The sequence below is a fragment of the Carassius auratus genome, chromosome 46, assembly GCF_003368295.1.
Source record: "Carassius auratus strain Wakin chromosome 46, ASM336829v1, whole genome shotgun sequence".
Taxonomy (NCBI): Eukaryota; Metazoa; Chordata; class Actinopteri; order Cypriniformes; family Cyprinidae; genus Carassius; species Carassius auratus.
In genome coordinates this window covers 5,190,762-5,218,343 of record NC_039288.1, presented here as the reverse complement: position 1 = coordinate 5,218,343, position 27,582 = coordinate 5,190,762, and the positions used below count along the sequence as shown (strand labels likewise).

The 27,582-nt window shown below is 34.0% G+C and overlaps 1 protein-coding gene across 1 annotated transcript; it reads left to right on the top strand.

Moving 5' to 3' along the window:
* Positions 1-3,146: 3,146 nt before the first annotated feature.
* Positions 3,147-27,005, top strand: LOC113063934 (prolactin receptor-like). The gene is made up of 9 exons (XM_026234397.1): positions 3,147-3,315; positions 14,959-15,052; positions 15,908-16,040; positions 17,366-17,535; positions 18,848-19,014; positions 20,369-20,510; positions 21,476-21,572; positions 23,452-23,521; positions 23,828-27,005. Exons 2-9 carry the CDS (start codon positions 14,989-14,991, stop codon positions 24,791-24,793), a joined length of 1,809 nt encoding a protein of 602 aa, XP_026090182.1. The 5' UTR covers positions 3,147-3,315; positions 14,959-14,988; the 3' UTR covers positions 24,794-27,005.
* The last annotated feature ends 577 nt before the right edge of the window (positions 27,006-27,582 follow it).

The following is a 27,582-nucleotide window of genomic DNA, read 5'->3' as shown; positions in this document are numbered from 1 at the left end:
TCTATGTTATTTAAGTGCTTGAATCTTTTTTGATTTGATCTGATTCAATTACACATGTGTGTGTGTGTATAGTGTATATATTCCAAATATATGTTAAATGTATAAATTACATTTATAAATGAAGAATAACAAATTATCAGTATTAAAGCTTTCTGATACAAGTGATTCACTATAAAAAAACTTCCATCACAAAAGCTAATTAATGTTGAAGCATAATTAATTTATACATCATGATTCCATAGAGTTCATTCCAGTTTAGTTTAATTTAAAGTTTACCTCCTGATGAGTTTGTGTAATATTTTTAATGACTCATGTCCAGAAGAGCCTTTTACTGTACCACTGCTCATTTAGCTGCCTGGTAATTAAATCTACTCATTTTCTCACCCACTCATTTACCACTACAAATGCACGGAACCGCAGAACTTTGTGACTCAGGATACAAATGTATTGGAAATTATCAGAATTATGTTATTATCTTGACCTAACAAAAGCAATTTCATGATTAATTATAATAATAAAAAATGCCACTATTAAAAAATGGCACTTTGGCTAATGTCTTTGGGAAATTGAATTTTAAGAATGACTAACGATGCACTTACAGTAATACAATACTATTTCTAAAATGTAATAAATCAATTTAAATAAGTATTGTAGATGCAGTTAAGAGTTTTTAGTAATGCATTAAAATCTAAGTAGATAAGATCATATTTAACTTCTGTTAAATTTTTTTCCCTTTAGTTGTGCATGTTAGCCGTCACATGATCAAATGTTTTCACAGTCCAATAAACTCAATGTCTTTAGATTCAGTGAGGTCAAGGAGTCTGGTCAGTTTTGATAGGCACACCTGCTATAATACTTTATGTTATATATGTTTTTTGTATTGTTATGTCATGCATTTAATTTATTATGTTTAAACCCATTTAAACATTGATAGTAGTGCGAAAACAAGAATTTTTATTTGCCAAATTTGTAATGAAAAAGATATAAAACACTTATAATGACATATATAATGTACTTTGTGTGATGCATAATTAAAAATCAGTGTGCATATAGCCATACAGAATATGTTAAGATTTTACAGTAAACAACTCGTAAGCATTAATGAAAAGCTGACTTACAGTTGCTCCCCCCAAAAGCATAAAAAATATATGAATGTCATTGCATTAAAATAACAAAATATCCAAAGAAGTGACAGACAAGCACACCTTTTCTTGGAAAAAAGGAAAATGTAAAAAAAATTAAAATCAAGTTTGTTAGGTTTGATTCACAAGCTTTACAAAATTGAGACAATAAAGAATTTGGACAGTTTGTAGAACATATCATAGTTAATTTGATTAAAGATGTGAAGAGAGGAACTGACTTAATTTAAAAATCACAGAAACACCTGCTGGTACATTATAATTGCAAAAATGACAGAAAAGTTATAGCACGTTTGTTTGCAGATGGAGTTTGGTTTGTTGTCAACTGATGCAATGGTTTATTTATTTATTTATTTTTTATTTTAATCCAATAAGTTTAATCTTAATTGTTCAGAAACATTTGGGGGTGATGCTTTTGAAATCCATTTTTTACTTTTTTGTGGAACATGCTTGGTGGAGCTTTTACTGTGGGAAATTTTTTGAAAGTCCAGTTGTCATGGTGAAACATTGTGAAAACTTATTGAAATACAGTTCTTTCTTTCTCTTCGCTTGAGTGCACATGAATTATTGTCATGTTTAAGAGTTATTTGTACTGTACACCACCTCTAACCTAACTTGATTTATATGCTTTCTTTATGGCATAATGGTATGCACTAACCTCAGTCTGAACTTAAAAGCCATTGAAATCTTAGGCCGTTTGGTGACAGAAATTATTATAAACATGTAAAATTTAGAATGACAGAGAGTTCTCAAGCATAACTCTCTAAAATGAAGTTTTTATATGATTTATTCAGTAATTAGAAACTAGTCAATTAAAAATAGTTTAGTCATTATTACTTTTACAGTTCGGCCCACATCAGAAGATTTAAAGTGAACACACCCTTTGATACTAAATGTTTTATTGATCATGATACCATTCCACATCCTGATGCTGTGTTTTTCCATGGCTACTAGGAACACTGCAAAGTCTCTAAATAGAGGAAGTTCCACAGTATCATAGTAATCATTCATTTTATTACTATTTCAATAAGACGTACTGTGCAGCAAACAAAGTACTCAAGAGCATGATGTGTGGCCTTTATCTCAACAGGTTTTACTGTGTTTGATCAAAAGCAGAACCTGTACAGTCATGTATTTGAATAGCAAGCACTTTAGAGTCATACAGGATGATCATAAATAACTGCCAGCTATCATACATTTAAACAGGTTGTCTGTAATCTATCTATCTATCTATCTATCTATCTATCTATCTATCTATCTATCTATCTATCTATCTATCTATCTATATATCTATCTATCTATCTATCTATCTATCTATCTATATTTAAGTCATATGAGTCACTAAATTTTAAATTATGCAGTATTAACAATAAATATCAGGGGAACACTCCATGATTCAGACTTTGTCACAGTGGAATGATACGATTTGTGTGTATATTTTTTGTCTCAAAACTGCATAGAAAAGGTGGAATGTAAACACTTTAGTTGCATGACAGTATTCTCTCTTTATTTTCCCTCTTATATTATTTTGATCTTTTTGAGCACAAATGTGGTGTTATGAAGCAAATCACAGACTTTGATTTCTGCACAGTTACTTCACAAATAAAAAAAAATACGTGAAGGAGTATAATTGTTAAGAATTAAATAAAAAAATAAGAATAAATAAAACAGTATTTTATTGTGAAGGTTAAATTTCAGCGATATATTATTATTATTTTTTTGTAAATAATACATTTAAAGTAATGCAAATGTGAATAATACATTAAACACACACACACACACACACACACACACACACATATATATATATATATATATATATATATATATATATACATTTTGTATTCAATTAGTATTATTTTTTTTTTATTACCAATTCATACAGCAGCGTCACCGAACGCCGAGTGATAATTGGAGTTAACATGGGAGGAGCTGAGCAGTCAAAGCCACGCCCACAAACAGACAGACCGGTTGGACGGGAGATGCCCACCACCCGAAGGCATTTGACTTACCTGAGAGTTGTAGGAACGCACATCTGCACAAGACATCAACTACGCTTTGCGTGCGATCGGTTACAGTAGCAAGAAAAGCAGAAATCAGCCAGTTCAATGTAGCCAGCCTGCCAGCACGATCACTAAAGCTGGATAGGAGCTCATCGTCACTCTATGAACAGCAGGTAAGCGCAGAACTATTCTGCTCTGAGATACCGAAGACTCTGAATGCTCTTGACTGAGTTCGAATAAGAAAAATAAGATAGCATTTCTACATAAAATAGCCACTTAACAGGGTTTAATAATGCAGGACAGTACATGAATATGCTCAAATGTTCTGTTGAATGATTTTACCGAACTACATATTCATATTCTGCGTGTAATTAATTACATTTCACATTTAAATTTGTTTAATTTAAATATTTCATATTTAGGCCACTTAACTATGGTTGTTATAGTTAGTTATTAGTTGAAAAATAATTGAAAAACATGCAGTGAGCTTCATAACATCTAACTTAACTGCATTTATTCAAGTCTCCTGTTAGATCGATAGATAGATAGATAGATAGATAGATAGATAGATAGATAGAAATATCTAAAACTTCACTTTTTTATAGTTTTGTAAGATAAGAAAATATATATTTCTAAAATATTTAGATAATTATGTTACCATATGTTTTATTTATAAGTTTGACAAGGGTGTTTCTGAAGTGGTTAAAGAAAACTATTAAATCACCTTCTAGTACAGTGTATTAATTTTTATATAAAAATATGGAAATAATCACTAATCTATGAATCAGTATGTTATGACTGTGCGCTGCTATTATAATTCAACAGGCACTGTGATGTAAAGTGTGATTCGAACCTTTTTGATTTTGACTTGACCATCAAGTAGCCTCAATCTGGCCCAGAATCAGAGCATCGCTTTACAGTCTAATTACATTACCGTATAGAAAGTGCTGATATAGGCATTCATTATGTAATAAGCTTTGCATTGGTCTAATCATGGGAATAAGAGGACAGAATGGCTGGGAAGTCTTCAGTTTTCCAGTTTGTCAATATGCATCAACAGTTGAATAATGGATGACTTGCTGTGTTTCAGAGTTAAGTGTTGGTTTGTGGTGTCATATTTTATTCCTTTGTCAGCTGACATTGTAATGCTGTTCAAACAGAGGCAGAGATCTCATTTGAATATTGATGAGAATATTGTTAGTCTGGAATATTGGACCAGACTATCGGATTAATTGGTTATGACAAAAAAATGAATGAAATATATTTTTTGGTTGTATTGTTTTTGCTTTAGTTTAGAGTTTGTAAAAATAGACTTCTTGTGATGATACTTTTGCTCTAATGCTGAATTGAAACTGAACAAATTCTGTTTTCACTTATGGTGATACAATAAAAACGATCTTAATTGTTCATCTTGATATGAACAATAATCTGAGGTCAAATTATAAAAGTTAGCTTGTATTTAGCACTGACCTATTTCCTGTTCCCTTCTGCATAATTTGATGCTTTTATTTCTCTGTATCATCAAGCCTATGTGAGGTACAGATCAGAGTGATGATGTTGATGAGTCTTGCAGACCGTTTGCACTTCGTAGTAAATCGTGTTCGGAGAGCTGTGTTTATTTAGTGGCAGTAAAAAAAAAGAAGAACACTGAAATGTAAGTTGTTATTCATTCAAATTTTTCCTTTTCGAGCAGTTCTCAAATATCATTTAAATTTAGAAATCAGAGCTTCGGTGGTTGGTTAGGAAGATTTTCATTTGAATAATTAAATTTTATTTAAAAAATCCATTATATAGTCATATATATCAGTAGACTTGATATACAGTGTATTTGGACTACTTTATAGAACTGTTTTCCTTTTTGGAGCTTGACAGATGAGATTAATTAAAGTTGTTAAATATATAGACACCCTGTAATAATGGAAACATTGTTACAGTAGTTTTTTCTTTGAGTTTCTGGCAACAACAGCTCCAAAGTTATTATAAACTGGCTATGAAGTTATTATTATTTTTTTTTTACCATGACAATAAAAAAGGGTGTTCATATTTTCAATTACTGTAGTTTGTGCTATTGATGGCGGAATGTTTTTTGCTAAGAAATAATGACTGAACTTAACAACAGTGCTTTTGATTGATTAATGGACATACTGGAACATCAGAATGGCATTCAGGTAATTCACTGCAATTGGTTGAGCTGATGTCAATAGAAGCCACTTTGTGACAAGCTGTCAAAGCCACCCTGAAATTAAATATACCATTTAACATGAGCAGATTAATGCAGTAATGCTTAAATGTGCTGTAGATATGTGGGTGAAGAAACCAGGAATGAATCTGTCTTGGTCTTGCAGAAATGTGAATTCACAAACATAAGTGCTGATATATTTTTAGATTACAGGGAAAGATGTCAGGGAGCTTGTCCAACTGGTTTCACCGTTAACTTTAACGTTCTGTTATTTCAACAACAATGTCCATTTTTTATCTTTTAACAATGGAGAGTATTTTGGGTTGTGTCATAATTTACATTACTTACCCTCAAGCTGTTCCAAATCTTTTTTTGATACACAAAAGAAGATATTTTCAGAAAAGTCATGCTGTTTTGAATTTTGGACACCATGGACAAAAGCATTTTTTCAAAATCAGCAGAATAAAGAAAGGTTTAGAATGGCACGAGGGTTATGAATGATGACTGAATTCGTTGATTCATTCTCTATAGACTACTATCTATGGAAGCCCATTTCCATGTTTTTTTTTTTTTTTTTTCATAAAAAAAATATGAATTGTGAAACAAACTGAGAATTGTGAAGGAAAAAGTCATAGTTTTGTGATAAAAATTCAGTTGCGAGTGTCAGAAAAAAAGTCAGAATTATGAGGTCGCAATTACAAAACTTGCAAGTGCAGAAAAAAATTGCGAAATGTTAACTCAGAATTAAAAAAAAAAAAAAAAAAAGTCAAAATTGTGAGAAAAGTCAGAATTCTGAGTTTATATTACGCTATTCTGAAAAAATAAATTATATAAACTCCGAACTGTGAAAAAAGTCGCAATTAACTTTTGTAATTTTTTATTTCATGTTGGAAACAAGCTTCCATAACTGTCCTTTTAAGAACAAGGCATATCAATAAAGACAAGCCTGTTATTTTTTTGTTGCAGTTTTGTAAACCAAGTAGTAAATCAAGTGTGTCATTAGTAATTCATCACAAATGTACACCTTAAGTTTGATCTGATTATACCTGAATGATGACAGACTACTTTAGATTGTGTTTATTAAGTCTTACGCATTTATCGCTGCCCACCAGGATGACTAGATATCAGAGATCCTAATCTTTAACGTTAGTCTGGATTTGCCTCACTACCGATCACTTTTCAGGTCTATGTCACCCACAGTAGTGCAGCACTACACCTCTGAGGAGGAGGTGGTTTGGATCTGGCTTGAGCTGGATGGTTGTGCATTGTGCAACTGGCAAAGAGCTTTGCTGCGGGGGCTGGAAAACAGTATTTGAAAGAACAACACACTATGGACTCATAAATGCCTGACAATGGCAAACTGTCAGGGAAAAAAAGTGTTAATCAGCAGTGAATGTTTCTATTGGAGAGCATCTTTGAGAGTTGTTCCTGCTGTGGTTTTCCACTGAATTCTGGATAATATCTAAACAGATGGCCCTTTTTCTAGGAACTCTTTAATTGCATTTCCTGGACAGACGTTTGGCATGTGACAACATGCCCTATGTACACAGAAAAAAAAGTAAAGAAAATGGTGTAGGAACAGCTGAGAACTGAGAATCTGACAAATTGCTAGTCAATTTCACAATTAATTACAAAGAAATGGCCTGTAGCACATTGAATAAAAAATGACATTTTGAAGTATTAAGATTAAAGGAGTATGTTTTTCTGAAATATACTCCAATAATCGTTATTTTTTTTACTTTTAAATATTATTTTTACACTGTAGAACCAAACCTGTGCAATTGCAAATTATTTTAAAATTCAGGGAAAAAAAGTCAGATTTTTGAGCTATAAACTCACGATTCTGAGAAAAAGTATAATAATTTTGAGAAATAAACTTACATTTGCAAGAAAAAAGTCAGAATTTTTAGATAAAAAGCATTTAGGTTTTTTTTATTTATTCTCTGGCAGAAACACTTCGCAGGGAGTTTGATTGATAGGCGATCTGACCAATCATAATGCTGAATTAGCCATTTTGTCCGATAAACAAACCAGTAGGTGACTAGATTAACATCGGTGGATTTGAACTTTAAAAACTGTGTTTATTGACATTTCCGCGGTTGAAACCAAATACCCTCTGATGTTCATTCATGTTCATTTTGTGCTATGACTAATAAAGAGGAAGAGAAGATCAGTTCACATGCCGCTTGAACTGAAATGCTACAATGATCTGACACGACACATTAAAGAGCCACATTTCTTGTATGTATCTATTGTTTGAATTTCTTAAAAAAATGAACAAATTTGAAAACTTGCTCTGTGTTGTTTTTCGGCATGTTGTCAGTGTCCTCTTTGCTCTGCGATGTATTTTTCACTGCGTGAGAACATGATGTGGTGTGAGAGTGATGTGGCTTTTGTCGGACGTAGCAACAGTAACTAAGGGGGGCAGGTCTTTGCGAAGGATCAGTTGCCAGATGTAAACTCAGAATTTTATTTTATTTTATTTTTAGAAAAACTACGATTTCTTTCCCTCTTACTTTTTTGTTTGTGTACAGTACAGTATTTTAGTGTCAATGCTTTTAATAGCCATACAAATTGAAACATTAGGGTTTAATCGCATACAGGTAACTCTGGATCTCCTGAGGCAAACATACAATTATGTTCTCTTCTTGTAATAAGGGCTCATGCACTCATGCTGGCATGTGATGATTCACAACTTTGGCATTTTTTCTGCCAAGAGGTCCAGAACAGATGTGAAAAATGCATTTTATTTTATTTTGACTACCATCACTATGTCATCTTTTTTCTAAATAGCTGTAGTACCGTCTTGAGGGTAGGTTAAATGGTAAATATAGCCATCCTAATTGGAAAATTGTACTGTCTGTGGTTGATGTGTGCTGAAACAACCCACATAACATCACTACTTTGTAACGATCCTCAAACTATGACCCAAACACGCACCCAGCATGACTGTCATTCATGTGTATTCATGAATATCTCATAATTTCTTTGTAGTTAGTAAAATCACATTTGAGCATTGGAAGTTAACATTCTATATATGCTTATTCCATATTTGTGCATAGCTTTTTAATCTAAAGTTTAGTAATCTAAATTTTTAAAGTCTCTTATTCTCACCAAGGCTGCATTTATATTCCAAAAAATATGATAAAAACTGTAATATTATGAAATAGTTTTTCAATTTAAAATAACGATAATATATATTTAAAAAATCTAAATTTATACCTGTGATGCAAAGCTGAATTTTCAGCAGCCATTACTCCAGTCTTCAGTGTCTCATGATCCCACAGAAATTATTCTAATATGCTTATTTGATGCTCAAAAAACCACCTTTCTTGTGTGGAAGCTGTGATACGTTACCATTCAAAAGTTAAGATTGAAAAAAAAAACAGAGAGAGAGAGAGAGTTTTTTCCCTGACATTGAATACTGGAGTAATGGCTATGAATAAATTACAGTAAAAAAAAAAAAACAACAGCAAAAATTAACATATAAAACCATTTTTACTCAAATAAAAGCAGCATTGGTGAGCATAGGAGACTTTTTTCAAAAACCAATTGCAACTCTTTTACCGCTGGTGTATATATTTAATACTCATTAGCCTAAATATAGTTTTACACAATACGTTAGTTCCTCACAATTCACAGTGCAAATGTTAAACCTCCTGTAGGTAAAATGATGGAGCAAAATTAAGTCAGGTAATCCTCCTAGATCTTTTCATAACTTTAACCCGAGAACATTACTTGCTAATGCCAGCAGGACCTCTCAAAGGTCTATCTATTGAATTATAGGGGACAGAAATGGCAAAGAAGAATTGAGGGTGTGTGAGAGAGCGAGTTTCTGGATAATCTTTAGATACGTGCTGACTTGTCGACAAGCCCCTGCTTGCTACTGTTCACCCGGTTTAGCAGCTTACACCCCCCTCCCTCTTGGAAGTTATATAAGATAGCTGTAAACAGTATGAGGGCAATCTTCTAATTCCAATTATCAGATCAAAAGTAAGGAACATTCTTTAAAGATCAAGTCACCAGAGAGTGGATAGTGCCATCAGGAACACACACAATAAATGAATGGCTACTGTACTGCTTAAAGGAGATGACATTAATGTTGCGTTTACCCTCACCACTAACACCATGCCTGAATTTTCATTCTACATGACTAAGTTGCAAGCCAGTTGGGTTCACTGATTCTCAATGCCTTTTTCCAAAACAGTTCAGAATGCAGCATATGTTTGCCAATGGACAAGCATTCAATGCAATCATACTAGTCAATAAATCAGTGCAATATTACTTCTGTGTTGTTAGCTTTAGAAAGGTCTTGCTTGAGGTTATGATTGCTGCTTCATTTCTTGGCATAAAGGCATTGGAATAACTTGAAGAACAATGAATATTTTCTTTTTGAATACTGTACTTAATAATGGCAGTATATACACATTTCAGTCAGACATGTCTGTTTGTACAGTGTTGTGTCGTTACTGGATTAAAGTCGGCCAAGATTCTGTTTTGAAGATTAGAGGGTCAGCAATACGTGCACACTTTATATGTTTACTGACAGATTCCCAAATAAGTTTAATACACAACAGACCAATTAGATGACAGATAAGGCACAGTTTTTTAATAGCTCTAGTATTTCTGTTCTGAATTAAGTCATTGATTGATTGTTAAATACAAAAGGGTTTCATATTTTGTGATGTCATTTATTAAAATCAACACATATTTGTATTACTGCTGATATTGACCAAAACTCCAAATTACATACAGCAAACAAACAAACCAATAGATAAATATATTTTTTAAATGTATAATAGATAAAAAAGCCAAATTGAGCATATATATATATATATATATATATATATATATATATATATATATATATATATATATATATATATATAAATACAAATACAAAACTAATAAAGACAAAACCATGCAACAAAATTACTAAAACTTTCAAATGTAAAAATGTAATAAAAAACAAAATATTAATATTACACAAAATATTAATAAAACTATATATCACTTATATTAAAATAACCCTGGCGTTATTTTAAGTGTGCCATTTGATACAGGTCCATTGAATTGACGTTTGTGTTTATTGTTTTAATGTTTTTATTAATTGACTGCTTTTATTGTAGCCCTCTGAAATATTATTATTATTATTAAATCCATCATACAAGTTCAAATATGTCTGGCTGAAGCCTGCAAGTTGTTGAAAAGACAATTGCTGGTAGGAAAGTTTCTAGGTTGCCTTGGAGTCTTTTTAGTCTTGATGGTCTTGAGGTTTGGGGCAGGTGTCATGCTGCTGTCCTTGGTACTGAATGGTATTTAATGCTGACCAAAGTCAGGCAACATGTTAAGATATGAGACAGATTCCATTCACCTTATCTGACTAAGGATCAGACAGGTTAAAGAGTGCTCTCATGATAAGAGAAAAGTTTAAGTTTCCTTCATTGTCCAGAACATAAAATGGGTAGTTTTTCAAATCATGGCTACATCAAGTCAAAGACCAACTCTATATTTAACAGATACTTGGAATACTTTGTCTGTGACCTATTCACAGATGACAAAAGAAAGTCCTAGATGTGAGGGGAACAGGCTGAAACTAGAGCGCCGCTGTAGGGCTGACTAACAGGGCTGGGAGAGATGCAGTGTTTGGTGACAGGCCTCTGAGAGATTTAATTTGAAATATAACAGAATGTGAAGGACATAAAAAGTGAAAAGAAAGGGAAAATGAGATCGTATTTTGGGAACTTGTGTCTTTCTTCTGTGAAATACAATAAAAGATCTTTTGAAAAATGTCTCAGTGTTTATTTAGTTACTTAGTCCATGCAATGAAAGTCAGATGGGCAGTGTCTCTGTATGTACTGTACATGTGGAAGAATTGACAATAAAGCTGACTTGACTTGACTTTACTTGTTTTGGACAAACTAACATTCATTTTATGGACAAATAGATTTGAAATATTCCTCAAAATATCTTCTTTTGTGCTTTACATGAGAAAGTAAGTCATACAGGTTTGAAACAACATGAGGGTGATTACGGTAAATCATTGGCTTCTCATGAACTGGAAGAGACCTGCTTGATCCCAATCTGTAGTTTTGTGGGTCCTTATTCTGCAATTCCAGAGCCCATGACATGGTGATAGTAAAACAATTAGGACGGGCGGAAAATGTTTATTTCATTGCATTCTCTAGCAAAACACTTTCCCTAATAGACATGATGGAATACTTGTGATGGCATGATATGAGGTGGGAGAAAAAAAATGCAAATGTCAACAGGTGATTTTTCAGCAATGCTTGTTTGAGTTGTATGTTATTTGAACCATTCATGATGGAAAGCAACAAACCCAAGGCCTCCTTCAATCTTCATGCTTGTTGAACACATTGAGGCTCTATAGGATGCCAGCGTATGTCGGGTCACTGTGATGAACCATTCCACTTTGCATCATGCTGGAGAATGCAGCCCAACACAGTTTGACTGGGTCTTTCTGTTATGATGATATAATCCCTTACATAATCAGATATGGAGTATATGCCAGCTGGAGAAGTTTTCCTTTTCCTTTTTTTAATCTGTGATCCCACCCTGTTCACAAGGGGAAATAAAAGTCATTTACTCTCTCTCTCTCTCTCTCTCTCTCTCTCTCACACACACACACACACACACTCTCTCTTTTCCCCTCATTTGGTATCTGCCATGTTTACATCTATCTTAATCTGCAGTCCTAATATCATGCTTTCCATGTGCTTGCTTAGTGCTTATTTTTGTCATCAGATTAATGGTAAGCTGGAGATCAAGGCGATTCCACAGAGGAGTCAGATGCCTAATGTATTTGCATATTATTTCCATGCTTACACTTGTAGCACTTAAAATCATAAAGGGACAGAAACTGTCAACAGCCTGCATGACAAAACAGAAAATACAAATTCAGATTGATTGATTATGTTCCCATGCCACAGTTGGTGCAGCTTGAATTAATTCTCAATGAAAACAACTGGCTGTAAGTGCATAATCTATGTCTGTTTTACTTTCCAGAGAATTTTCTGTCATTTTTTCCTTGTATGAGTCAGGATTTGTATTCGGACAGTTTGTGTTTTTATGCATTACACAAATGAGGTCAGAGGTGCATAGGTCGTGACCTCATCCATCCAGATGTTTCTGAGATACCATTTGAGATTTATTAGTATGGACATTAATTGGAAAGATGTGCAAGTGATTTAGACTTTATAGAGCTCAGTTACATGCACAGGCAAACTTTGAGGTTTTTGCAATTTGATTCAAAGCCATTGGTTAGTTTTGAATAGTTTTTCCTGACAAAAAGATTATGTATAGCAAACTGAATTGCATAGCAAATGTGAGTGTTCTGATAATTGTGATATTGTCAATATACACTCACCTAAAGGATTATTAGGAACACCATTACTGTGTTTGACCCCCTTTCGCCTTCAGAACTGCCTTAATTCTACGTGGCATTGATCCAACATGGTGCTGAAAGCATTCTTTAGAAATCTTGGTCAATATTGATAGGATAGCATCTTGCAGTTGATGGAGATTTGTGGGATGCACATCCAGGGCACGAAGCTCCCGTTCCAGCACATCCCAAAGATGCTCTATTGGGTTGAAATCTGGTGACTGTGGGGGCCATTTTAGTACAGTGAACTCATTTTCGTGTTCAAGAAACCAATTTGAAATGATTTGAGCTTTGTGACATGGTGCATTATCCTGCTGGAAGTAGTCATAAGAGGATGGGTACATGGTGGTCATAAAGGGATGGACATGGTCAAAAACAATGCTCAGGTAGGCCATGGCATTTAAACGATGCTCAGTTGGCACTAAGGGGCCTAAAGTGTGCCAAGAAAATATCCCCCAGACCATTACACCACCACCACCATGCTGTGACTGACAATATTACAATAAAATAGAAAAAAATAAGTTAATGGGTCAAAAAATCTAAATCACTTATGGATAAAATGATAAAAATGTATTGTCACAAATATCCTGATAAAAAGCTTCGTAAATATTTTAAGTTTTTAGCTGTTCGTAGCTTTTTTCCCTCAAGTCCAGTGATCCTTTATTGCTCTTCTGTCCTTCTCATGTCATTAACGCTCCAGTGGGCGGGGCCAAAGACGTGATGATGTAGAAGTAGGCGTTGGTCTGATTCTGCAGAGGCAGGCTTTCGCCACACTATGAAGTCATAATGTGACAAAATCTGAAACGAGTAGTTTTCTGATCTTGCTTTCAATAAAAGCTGTTTTTAGACTAACCATCTAGTTTTGAGCTCTGAAACTCACATGATGTTTTTATAGTACAATGACATATCATGGGAAATTTTTATCTCCCAATTCATGACCCTTTTAAGTCACTTGTTTGTATGCTAGGGCACAAAACTGTTAAAACACAAGTAAGACTTTGGAAAGTCTATAACAAAACTTAACAAGCTTGAGCTTTTACACATACATAAATTTAGCCAATGAATGTGCTGAAGTTGAGTGGCAATAAGTCAAACGAGCTCTCACAAAAGTATAGAGAATCATTTGTGTTTTGTTTCCCATTTAAAAGCTTAACATTTGGAAATTTGTTTAGTTGTTTGTCTGTTATAGTTCAAGCTCAAAATAGTTTCCATAGACCTTTAAAACATCTACTGGAGGCATGGATCTGTCTGCCTTTTTTATTAGTTGAGCAATTCATTTTGGAAGTTTCACATATGCCAATAACAGTATTTCGGCCTTAAAGGGGATTTTAAAAAGCAGAGTTTAAAACCTTTGCCTCAAGGTTGTAAACACACAAAAATACCCCATAAAAGTAGTGGAAAAAGTCCCGCACTAAGAGATAGTGCTCTTTCACATGCTGCTTTGGCCATGTAAAATATGGAAAGTGGCAGTGTGATGACCAATATATTTTTAACTGGTAAGCAATTTGTTGCAAACCCTCATGAAATATAGATGATACCTTTCAGGTTTACAGTAACTAAATGAGTTTGGTTGATCAGAATTGCTTTGTTCTCTAAAATCAAACAGATCATGAGACATATTGTCCTTTGATAAGAAGTACTGAAGGAACAAATGAATGAGAAAGTGTTGAAAGGTGCAGATGTGATGGATATGTTTTGTTTATCTCCAGAAAGTGACAAAGGACATATTTGATTATTGTGAAACTGCTTCCCGCCATAAGTATAATTATAAAAGTCTTCAGTTTGATGTGCAGATAAAAACAATTTTGCAAAAACACCTTGTTCCAGGAAGAATATTTGCACACAAACAAAAAATGATGAAATCTGAAAAAATAAAAATAAATAAATAACATAAACTATCCAACGAATGTCAATTCAAAAATTAATTTTTATTTGATTTGACTTTGAAAGCGAACTGCATTTTTTAAAATGTTTATATTCATAAAATATCCGATAATAATCTCTGGTCTGCAAGGAGTAGTTATTTTCAGGCGATAACAAAAGTTTTCTAAGTGAGTTGAGTGTGCGTTTTATTTCAATGGTCCCACATACTATATACAGTATCTTATGTTTATACTAAACACAGATGGTTCATGGACATGCAAGTTAATTACAGTTCAACAACCTCTATTTTAGTATATCTTTCACCATAAATATCTAATATCTCACTTTTCCTCTTTTGTCTCTCACTGACAGATCTAAGGAGTTCAGAAGCCATTTGGGACAATGAGGAACTCTGGTGCCGTGCTGATTTTGACCTTTATTGCCAAATTAATATTGCAAGCAGCAGGTAAGCAGTATTAGGAGTTCTGTTAGATTGCTTTTGAACCTAGAGTAACCATACACTGCTGTTTAACATTTTGGGGTCAGTAAGGTTTTTTTTTTAAGACATGAATGCTTTATTCAGCATTTAATTGACACAAAATGACAGTGAAGACATTTATGATACAGTACAAAAAAAGCTATATTTCATGTTAATACTTTGGAATTTTATATTCAAAGAATATATCACAGTTTTCACAGAAACATTAAGCAGCAACTGTTTATAACATTGATAAGAAATGTTTCTTGAACAGCAAATCAACATATTAGAATGATTTCTGAAGGATCATGTGACCGAAATTTCACAGGAATAAATTACATTTTAACATATATCAAAACACTATTTTACAATATTACTGTTCTTGGTGAGCATAAAATATTTATTTCAAAAACATTTGAAAATCTTACCGACCCTCTCAAACTTTTGTTTAGTTCAATGTTTTATATTTTTAATATTAAAATATTTTAAGATATTTAAGTAAAATGTTGGCTCAAATTCTCACGCTGTGATCCTTGTTGATATATACTGTGGTACTGAATGATTACCATATTTAAATACCATGATATTTACATGTACTTAAAAAGAATACCATGGTTGTTTTTTGTAAGTATATTCGATGAACAGTGTATCATAAGCCATATCGGTGCAACACAAAGCCAGAAATTTGTGTAAATCCTAAATTTTATTAATAAATTGAATGTGAAACATATGATAGCCTTATGTTTGTTTCAGACAGAAAAAAATAACAATTTTACAAAATGTTAATGTAACGTGATGTTGAATTCAACTAACGTACTCTCAATGGGCACAATATATTCCCAGGTGTCAGCCCGCCAGGCAAACCCAGACTCACAAGCTGTCGCTCTCCAGAGAAGGAGACCTTCACATGCTGGTGGGAACCTGGAGGTGATGGAGGTCTGCCAACCACCTACGCCCTCTACTACCATCTAGAAAAGTCAGTCTCTTCCACTTTTTCTCTTCCTAGAGCCAAGAAAGCATTTCTTTATTATCTTGAGACTCAGTCTACAATAGTATATGATATTTACTCTTCTCTTTGTCTCTTTGTCTCTTTCCTCCAGTAATGAATGGTTTACACAATATTCTTTCTTTCTGCTATGTGTTTATTTCTTTCTGTTTCTGAGCACATATGTCAAATAATCTGAAAGACATACAGTACACACCTCCAGCAAACACACACATGCCCAAACACTCATCAAATATAAACTCCTTTAGGCTTTCACCAGAGCAGATCCTTGTTAGTGCCATGAAGTGTTATGCCAACATTACGGCTTTGAGATTCAGCAAGTACTGTACACAAACCCAATAACGTGTAATACTGCACCAAATGGAGTTCATAGAATTCATTTTAATACAGTTGGATGTGCTAAATATTTCATGGCTACAATATGTTTTTTAAGAGCCAATTGTCTTTCCTGCATTGCCAAATATTGACTGAATTAGACAGCATTTTCAACATCGTAATGAAATATCAATATTTCTATAATGTAACTTGTAAGGAGTACACTAGTACTGTATAAACAATACTGTTTGAAGATTTGTGTTAAAGATGTTTCTTATGTTCACCAAACCTGCATTCATTCAATCAAAAATACAGTAAAAAAGTAATTATGTGAAAGGAAGGTTTTCTATTTAAATATATTTAATGTAATGTAATTTACTCGAGTTTTCAGCATCATTACTCCAGCCTTTAGTGCCACATGATCCTTCAGAAATCATTCCAACATACACATGGTTTGGTGCACACACACACACAAAATAAAAATAAAAATAAAAATATTGCTGCTTAACATTTTCATAGAAACCATGATAATGTTTCAGGATTCTTTGATTAATTAAAAAATGTTTATTTGAAATATATATATTTTTTTAAGTATTTGTCACTTCTGATCAATTGCATCCTTGCTGAACAGAAGTATTAATTTCTTTAAAACCATTCTGTATGGTAGTATAGATTAGCATCACTCCTAATAGACTAAAAACCTAAATGACTAAAATGTCACAAAGCTCCTGTTTTCTTTTCAACCCAAACTTAATAAATATATACTGAGCAAAATTAGTTACTATTTTTATGATATCAACATGAGTATTGAGTATTATTGTTGGCATGCTCATCACCAATCTATTGTTTATCTGTTTAGAAGTGCACGTTTTTCACTTTGGAATAAACTGTCACAGTGTTCAGACACAAACTAGCTGTAGAAATGTTCGTATTTTTATTTTAGAAGTGTAAATGTGTCTGTTGATACCTCACATACGCAGCTCAGAAACGGTCTACGAGTGCCCAGATTACAGAACCGCGGGCGAGAACTCGTGTTACTTCAACAAAAACGACACATCGCTTTGGGTCAACTACAACATCACTGTGGTGGCCAGCAACGCCCTGGGGAAGAACATTTCAGACCCCGTGGAGGTGGATGTGGTCTATATAGGTATGAAACTCATTTGACTTCAACTCATTTGAATGTACTATTTGTATTGTACCACCCACTCTCTTTATTTATGATCTCTGTTTATTTCTCTTATTCCGTCCCACTCACATTATACTCTTTCCTTCATGATGTTTGTAATTTTGTGAGTTAGTAGATAACAGACGGTACAGAACACTGTTGTAGATTATATTGCAGTTGAGTCATCAATAAAAGGAAAGTGATTACTGTCTGTCTGGGATCATCGTTGCGAAAGAGTGTTATTTTATCCTTTGGGTCATAAAATATTGCACACCATTTTTTGTCGGTCACATGTTCTCTGCTGTGTTATGCCATAAGGCGAATTTTTTACCAGTCTAAAAATTTAGATTCTCGTTGTTTACTTTCAGTTGTAATTTTAGTTTTATCGCGCACGGTTTGCCATGTCAAGTTCCTTTGATCTGACGTTTGGTTCGTTCAGTGCAATTCAGTCTTATCATTAACTATAACCAAAATTGAACTTTAACTAATGTTTTTATTTATGCTGAAGGGGCCAAACATTCATTCACAATACGTAGCACACTTTTCTGTTCCTTCTTTCTTCCTTCTTCAGCAAGTTTGCATGCAAAGGTCCCTGGAAACTGGAAAAGACTAGTTTTTAGACCAAAAAAGAAAGTTATGTAATTTACTTACACTCACACGGTTCCAAACATGCATGAGTTTTTTTTAAATGGTATGTTTTATAATAAAAGAAAAACTCTCAAAGCAACTCTTTTCTGTTTTTTTTTTTTATTATTTATTTATGTTTTTATTAAGGGCACATTAAATTGATCAAAAGTTACAGCAACTCTTTTCTGTTTTTTTTTTATTATTTATTTATGTTTTTATTAAGGGCACATTAAATTGATCAAAAGTGACAGTAAACACCTATATGCTGTTACAAAAGATTTATATTTCAAATAAATGCTGTTCTTCTGAACTTTATGTTCAGCAAAAAAAAAAAAAAAAAATGTGACACTGAAAACATGGAGTACTGATGGTGAAAATTAAATTAATTTTTTAAATATATTAGAAACAAGCCATTTTTAATTGTAATGAAAAAACTGTTATGCTTTACTGTATTTTTATCAAATATATGCATCCTAAACCTCTTCCCAAAAAATACTTTACTGCCCCCAAACTTGGTAGTGTTGTGTATGCGTCACATTTCAGGCTTCTTTAAACGATCAAAATCAAATGTACAGATAAAAATATGAATCGTGTTAAAATGAGTGATCACACCAGGAAGATTTAATTGTTGTATATTTTGCTTCTGTCCTCTCCTTTTCACCCACAGTTCAACCAAACACTCCAGAGAACGTGACAGCAGTTGTGGTCCATGATGAACAGGGTCCATTCGTGAGAGTGTCCTGGGAGAAACCCCGAACGGCAGACACTCGCTCAGGGTGGATCACGCTAATTTACCAGATACGAGTCAAACAAGAAAAAGATGAAAAATGGGAGGTGGGTTTAAAGAAAAAAAAAAAGGACATTTTTAATTATCAGTTACATTTGTAGCAATTTAACTAGATTCACCCGACTATCCAGAATAAAGTTGATCATCTTTACAACAAAGTACTTCACATGCTTGTTTTCTTGGTATTATGGATTAGTATTGCCAACCAACTTGTTGAATTTGAGCCAACAAGTTAGAAAGGGTCAACAGTAGCTGTTGTTTTTTTGTGACTTTATTCAAGATCTTAAATGAATGGAACGCTGTGAGCAAGTGGACATGCAGCCAGTGAGCCGACGTGAAGCAGTTTAATCATTGACTGTCCCAGTCTGGGTTTATGTCTTCATTAGTCCACAGGAACGTGAGGGAGGCTAGATGTGCAGAACAACAGGGACTAGATCAAACCAGATTTACCACCCCAAAGGCTGTGCTTCAGTTTCACAGAGGCATGACCAATAATGACTGCCTAGTGACAGAGTAACCTGAGAGCAATAATATTGGCTCAGACAACATATTTAAAAGATGGTTATTGCTGATGATGTAACTGTTTAAGTGCCAACTGGATCAGTATTAAAAACTATTTTCTTTTAAAAGAATTATTTAAAAAAAATTCAGATCAACTCTACGTTGATCATGTGAAATATGTAGACAACATATTTTTGCGATGCAACAAGTATAGTATTTGATATTTGTATTTTTTTTCATTTATTTTAAATACCTTTTAAAAAACATTATTAAAATTAATAAAAATAACAAAGTAACAAGTTATCTCTAAATTTGTATATATATAAAATTTCATATATTTTCCTATTGATTAATGATACTTATAAAAACTGTTGCAGTGGTAGCCTATGCTGTCTTAAAGTATAGTTATAAATATATTTAAAAAAATGTATAAATTGCATATAGATAGATAGATATAAATTTGTATCATTATAAAATTTCATATATTTTCATATTGATTAAATGGTTAGGTCACCCCAAAATTAAAATCTGTCCATCTTCTACTCACCCTCGAAGCATCCTAGGTGTATGTGACTTCCTTCTTTCAGAATAATCCGTTATTCACCCCCTGGAACCGTGCGAGGGACATTTTATTACAGATGCGTGCTCTTTATTTTACGTCTTCTGAAGTGTTGACAACAAACACCCGCTTACCCCCATTGAAAGGCTTGGATGTGCAAGGACAGTTTTTTTTTTTTATAGAACTCTGATTGAATTATTCTGAAAGAAGAAAGTCACATGCACATAGGATGTTTCGAGGGTGAGTAGAAGATGGACACATTTTCATTCTTGGATGAACCCTTTATGAGACTAATAAAAAGTGGTGCAGTGGTAGCTTATGCTCTCTTTATTTCTATGTAGGAATATGATGCTGGTATGCAGAAGTACTACAATGTGTTCAGTCTTCACCCTGATAAAGAATGCATGGTGCAGGTGAGATGTAAACCTGATCATGGGTTCTGGAGTGAGTGGACCCAAACCACCTACGTCAAAATGCCCAACTGTAAGTCTTCCTTTTTATTCATTAGTTGGTTATTATAAACATTGTTTAATGATATTTGTAATAATATTTTCTAAATGCTGTAGCTTGAAAAAAAATTATATTTGTTTTATATTTATATAATGGGTTTAATATAGTAAAAACATTTATTATATTTAATTTGTATTTGTATTCAATTTTCAATTTATATACATAATTGGATTATCCTTAAATTAAATTCTCAGCACAAAAGTATGAGTTTATTATGGTTTTCTGGTTCAACAAAAATTTGCAAACCCAAATTTTCAAATGTCAGACTTTTGAACTTTATATAAATATTTATAAGTGATCCGAAAAATCGTCACATCTTAAAATAAGTGTTCTATTTCAGTTTAGACACGCAAAATATTCCTAGCCCAGTAGGTTGAGGCATGCGTGAAGCCCATTAAAATATCATCCAGCACCCCCAGAGAGCTGTTTTAGGAACACACTCTTTGTCTCCATGGTCTGAGCCTGCGGACAAATCTGCTACATACATCTGTATTTAGCAGCGCAGACAATACTAGGGGGAATACCAACCGGCCATCAGTTTCTCCAGGGAGTTATGAACTCATCTTCACCCGGCTAGCACAACCTCAGCCATGTGTTTTTTGAGCCTCAGCTCTGGCTCGGCCTCAGTTGCCCGGGAGCTTCCATGGAAAGTCAGGCCCGGTGGGAGTCGCACCTGATGGCAGCGAGCATGAAATAGAGCAAAATGAGAGATCAGCCGCTTCACAGCTCACAGCATTTTCAAAAACCACGCTTTGTTCTTGCTTGTTAATTTTGGGGGGGTTGACAGTTTTAACCAAAGTTTATCCTGTTATCCTTTCTCATTTTGTGAGTACTGTTGGCGCCACAATTTATTATGTCATAAGTGGAAAAACAAATTGCGGTAGAGATGTACTCTATTCATCACCATTTCCTGATTTTGTGTTTGTGATATTATATAGATATACCCAGAGAGCGTTCACTGTGGATCCTGATCACGATATTCTCGATCTTCATCGTGCTCATCCTCACCTGGACGCTAAACGTTAAACGAAACAGGTGCGTATTTAAGGCTGAAACATTTTCATGTCCCATATTTATTAAATTAAATATTAACTTATAAAATCTTAAAAAACAATTACCCTTTTTTAAATCTATTTTCCTTATTTAATATTTTTTTATATTTTATGTTTTATTTTTCCTATATATTTTATTTTGCTGATTGATATCTGATTAGTTTTGCATTCTCCACTAATATTGGCTCTCTTGGTAAATATGAGCAAAGGTGGTCAGAGACCATTCCTTCATACAGAATCTCTCCAGAGCCTTCAGATTCCCAGCTCCATATTGGTGCTTTTTCTCTTCAGTTCACTGCACTTATTTTCTATAGGGTTCAGCTCAGGGAACTGGGACGGTCATGGCAGAAGCTTCATTTTGTGCTCAGTGACACATTTTTGTGTTGATTCTTTGAGTTGTATCTGATCCAGATATCCAGGACCTCCGGCTGAAAACATTAAAGATCCAGCAGTATATTCAACCGTGAGCAAAGGATTCTTTTATCCTTGTTTGCACCAAACCCATCTTATGTGTTTGCTGGCAAAAAGTTCTTTTTTTAGTTTCATCTGACCATAGAAGCAAGTCCCATTTGAAGTTGCCATTGTGTCTGACAACTAAACATGCTGGAGTTTGTTTTTGGATGAGCGAGGAGGATTTTTCTTGAAATCCTCCTGAATAATATGTGGTGATGTAGGTTGTTTAATATATTTGTAGGCTTTCTGACCCCAAGACTCAACTAATTTTTGGAGTCTTTGGCAATTAAAAACTGAGGAGCCTCAATGTACATTAGATCGATATAGACACGCATCCTCTTCCAGGAAGCTTTAAACATCTTTAGTCGATTGGTTATTGCCCTGATGGTGGAAATGGGGATTTTCAATGCTTTAGCTCTTATCTTACAGCCATTTTTTAATTTTTGAAGCTCAGCAATCTTGTTCTACACATCAGAGCTATATTGTTTGGTTTTACCTCTTGTGAAGGCCGATTAAGGGAATTTGGCCTTTGTGTTCCTCATATTTATAATCCTGTGGAACAGGCAGCTGGAGAACTTCATGCTTCTAGTCACCCTTGTGTGCTTAAAAAATGTATGAGTGCTTTAGAGAGATTTTACTAGAATTATTAGTACAAGGCCAATAATTGTGGCCAACATGAATGCATACAACACAAGTTTAATTGTTTTACTTCAATGAAAGGTTAGAATTTTGTGTGAAAAGATCAGTATAATAGACGATGCAGATTTATTTTCACAGCCACCTTTGCTCATATTTACCAAGGGTGCCAATATTGGTGGAAGGCATTGTATGACGTCTTATGCAATTACTCGCAAATGTAAAATTCACGCATCTTAGTTTGATCGGAATCAAATTGGCTTGGACCAGTTATAAATTGTTCTTGCTGACAAATATCATTATGTAGGATTAAATTGCCATTAGAGGATTGATCCAGATCTTGCACTACCTCACTTTACGCTCAAATGTAGTTTTTAGGCCAGTTTCTCTCAGCACAGATTTTAAATAGACAAAGATAGACTAATTGCATTGTCAAAAAATGTGAGGCATTCTCAACAGTACAAGGACGAATAGGATCTAAAATTAATCTTTTAATCCTGTCGGGACACATGGAAGCTTTTGTTCCGTATTCTACAGTAGATAAGTCTCTTTTCAGTATCCATAGTGCTTATATTATGATCATGCAGGAAAACATTTGTTGATAGACACTGATCTTAACTGTGCATTGAACTAGAAAATAATACCAAATTAAATAAAACAAGTACATTTTATGTACTTAAAATGTATAAAGCGTTTATACCTTTGAAAAATGCTTTTGACCATTTCAGTATCAACTTTTTGAATCTTATTATGGTTTTTATATTTGTTTTCAGCATGAAGCTTTGTTTGCTGCCTCCTGTTCCTGGACCAAAAATCAAAGGATTCGACAAACAATTGCTCAAGGTAATAGAAAGATCACTCATGAATCTCGAAAAAGGCTTGTGTCTAAATTAAATGTAAAACATGTAATTGTGACATTTTGGTGTTTTTTATCAGCATGGTAAATGGGATCTTAGCATTTGTTTGTTTTTTGTACCTTCCAACAGCTGATGGCATGTATGTTTGAATGCTATTAAAGGTGCAATAGGAGATCTTGGAAAATGCTAACATTAGCCTGATAGCACTGAAAGCGAACATCCCACCCTCCCTGCAATCTCAATTTTTAATTGCATTTTTGAGGCAGTTTTCTCACTTGCTTTTATTTTACAGAGTGGAAAGACAGAGGAAATTTTCAATACTCTGGTGATCCAAGGTTTCCCTCCAACCACCGATTACGAAAACTTACTGGTGGAGTACCTTGAGGTGTATGACAATGAGGAGCAAGAGCTGGTACTGGATGGTAAAGAGCTATCAGAGGACTTTATGAAGTCCAAAAGCTCGTCAGACAACGACTCGGGCCGGGGAAGCTGCGACAGTCGCACTCTGCTTTTGGAGAAATGCATGGATGGACGGGAAGGAAGTGGAAGTGATCAACATCAGTACAGCCAGCATGGAGAAACGAGCTGGGCTTCTACTGAAAGCAGTGAAAGCCAGGGTGCTGAACCGGGTTCTCCGGAGTCCACCGATGGACGTGCCAAGACCTGGCCTGTTGTGTTTCCGCAACCTCACCACCATTACCCAGTGGGAGCTGTGAAACCGGCCTACCACAACGTCCCAGAGATCCTCAACCAGTTGTCGCCACATGCAACGCCAAGCAATTATCACCAGCTACACCATCAGGACATCCCGCAACAGGAACTCCGGTTCAGTAAATCAGCCTGCAGACATTCTCAAAGCTACAACCAGTTTAACCTTGACAGCATCGACACTCCTGCTCCTGGTGTACCTCCGTTACCTTCTTTGGAATACGTGGAGGTTCAAAGGGTCAACCCTGAGAATATGCTACTGCTTAGGCCGCTTTCGGACCCAAACCGTGAACCTGAGAGGTCAGATTGCACCGGGGAGGACTACAGTAAAGTCAAAGTAGTGACATCACACAATATTCTACTTCTGCAGAGGGATACGTCCCATCAGTGCGTGGACGATTACAGCCAGGCTGATCAGTGCACAACCCAGCAGCCACCTCACCCCTGCAAACCTGCTGTCCACCAATGGAACAGTGTGATGCCACAGGAAGGCATGAGGGTGATGGGAAACGGTTATGTAGATTCAACAGTCTTAATGCCTTCCTTCTAGCACCTAGTGGTCCAATGCATGAATGCAGCAAAAACAAACAAGCTGGAACAAGCCCACCACAAAACCACTAAACTGTCAACAGCTCATGCCAAGCCCTCTCAGATCTTGCTACAGTGTTTTTTTTTTCAGTGGATTTATATCTATAAAAATATTCCCTTTTTATTAGATTGTATTAGATGTAAGGGTCTTGTTTCAGAGCTGAAGTCTGAACTTTTATGTAGGCACTGTAAAGAGGCTGAATTATTGAAAATAAAGAAGAACCTTTAACATCCATGGAACCTTTCCATTACATCTTTATAGTGGAAAAAAAATCTTTATACATTTTAAATGTACTTTTTTTAAGAACTATCACTGCAATGCTCTTTGGGGAACCTAAACATATTTCTTCCATGGTGCTGCTGTGAAAAACACTCTTTTGGAATCTTTATTTTTAAGAGTTTGAGAAGTCATCGATTTTGTTTCTTTGACAGATTATTTACTTTGATGAGATGACACTTATAAACGCCAAAAAAATCAATTTTTACACTTAAAAGAGCTCTTTTAAATCAAGTCTTTAAAGTTAACATAAAACTGACATAGATCCCGTTTTCTTTAATACACTTTTCTGAAAAAAAGTGCTGTGCCTGTGATACAATTTTGCCTTTTGGCTGTATGTGAGTCAATAGCCAAACAGCCATTTGGGCATTTTGTTTTCATTGGAAATTTCATGGAAAGGCAACTTTTCATGATCTAGCAATTGCCACTGGAATTCAACTACTGTATATTTTAATGCTGTTTTACTGAGAGATGCGTGGTATTTTGGAAGTCAAATGGGATAATAATGCCATTTCATGTTAACTTTTAATGATTTGTCTAATTTAGAGATTCATGGGAATTTAAAACTTAGCACTTAGTATAGTTGCCCTCATCAATCCACAATGTATTATGTTATTGTATGTATTTTGCATCATGGCACCGTTACGTGTTCAAAGCCACTATGCTATAATGTACATGGACAATTTTTTTATTAACTGATCTTGAGTGTTATCAAAGCGTTCACCCAATACCAAACTTTTCCTTGATACAGTACATGTCACTTCACATTTAAATTAATTACAAATATATTGGAAATTACTAAAACATCCATCTGCATGTTACATAAACACAAGCATTATTTGCAGTTAGAGTCGGTTTACAGTGTTTTTTAGTGAAACAAACTGCATTCCATTCATGTTACAATCAAAATTTTTTAAATTAAATTAAATTAAATCTCAGCCATATCATTCAAAATATCTTTGCTTATCAATAATACACAAATGCAAGAATAAATAAATGAAAAGGTATTTGAACTGATTGTAAACTCTTATAAATTTACAAAATTTGCCTTTGATATTTAAAACTCTCAGGTGGTGGAAAACTTGCTTAAACACTCCTGCTGAATGTATGTATTATAAATGTTATTGGCACTGATTTTAAAAACGAAAGCACAACCGGTGTAAAATGAAAGCTGTATACTAGCAGCATTAAAATATTTTTTCAAAATATGTCACAGTGAGAATTTGTGTGTTTCTGTGAATGTTAACCCCTCGAGAATCTATTTTTCCATGTCTGTATATCTTTAAATCATAAGTAGCCATTGATTCAGCACTGCACATTAGTTCTGATATTAAAAAGGAAATTGTAAAAATATTTGTAAAATGTTAGAGATCGGAATACCTGCATTCAATCCAACCAAACAGTTATGTTGTTAATGTACAAATCACTAACCATTAAACCAGTTACAAAGAAAAATTTTAGCCTTTGCAAGTGCAAGAGTCAACCTCCACATGTTGCCTTATTTTATGCATGAATCCCTGAAAGCAGACTGAAGAGTATTTTTGGAAAGGGTCATTTACTAAATATGTATTTATGCCTAAAGTTATATTACATATACGTGTTCATATAAAATATTTACTCAAAAGTTATATATAATATGTAGAAATGCATTTATATGCCTAAGCCATAAATAAGTCATCCCATCCAGTTTTGCTGATTTGTGAGTAGCGTTACATTTTATTATATCTTTATTGTTTACCAGTCATACATAAAACATAAAAATAAATCTGCATGTAAAAGCATAATCTCTTTTAATAACAGATTTCTAACTCAGGCAATGGCAAATCAATAAAACGCATGTTTTTAACAGTATCAAACCTAATGTGGGGCAACAGTGCGAAATAATATTTTAGTCTTTTTATTTAAAGAAAATGCATATGCAGAAATCTCCAGGAGGATGATTATATTCTCATTTAGGGATTAACTGAAATCATGTTTTGATTTCATTCTACCAAACCCAAAACCATTTCTTTACTAAAAGAACTATTTAAATTAAAATGTGTTATACAGTAATATATACAGTCTTGTTGAAATGCTATTTTCTTTACTGTCAAGACACTGGAGTTGCTGAAATTAAATTTCTGTTAACTTTGAGAAATACATCTTGTGTAATACATACTTCTTGTGTTCTGCTATTCCATAACAAACATTATTTGTGAATTCACATAGCAAAACCATTAAAACATATGCTCAAATTGCTTAAAATGTGTTGGGAGTGTTTATTTTGAGAATGTTTTTTTATTCTGCTGTAAAACATTTAACCAAAAACGTGATATTATGTCTTAATATTGATTTTTTTTCAGCTAATTTGTTACACAAAAAATATTGTATAGCCTACTGTATCACCAAGGGAAGCTCAAAGGTGTTTAGGAGCCAAAACGAAAGGCCCAGGTACACTTCAAACGAAACTGAAAATCTGCCAAACTTTCTAGGGG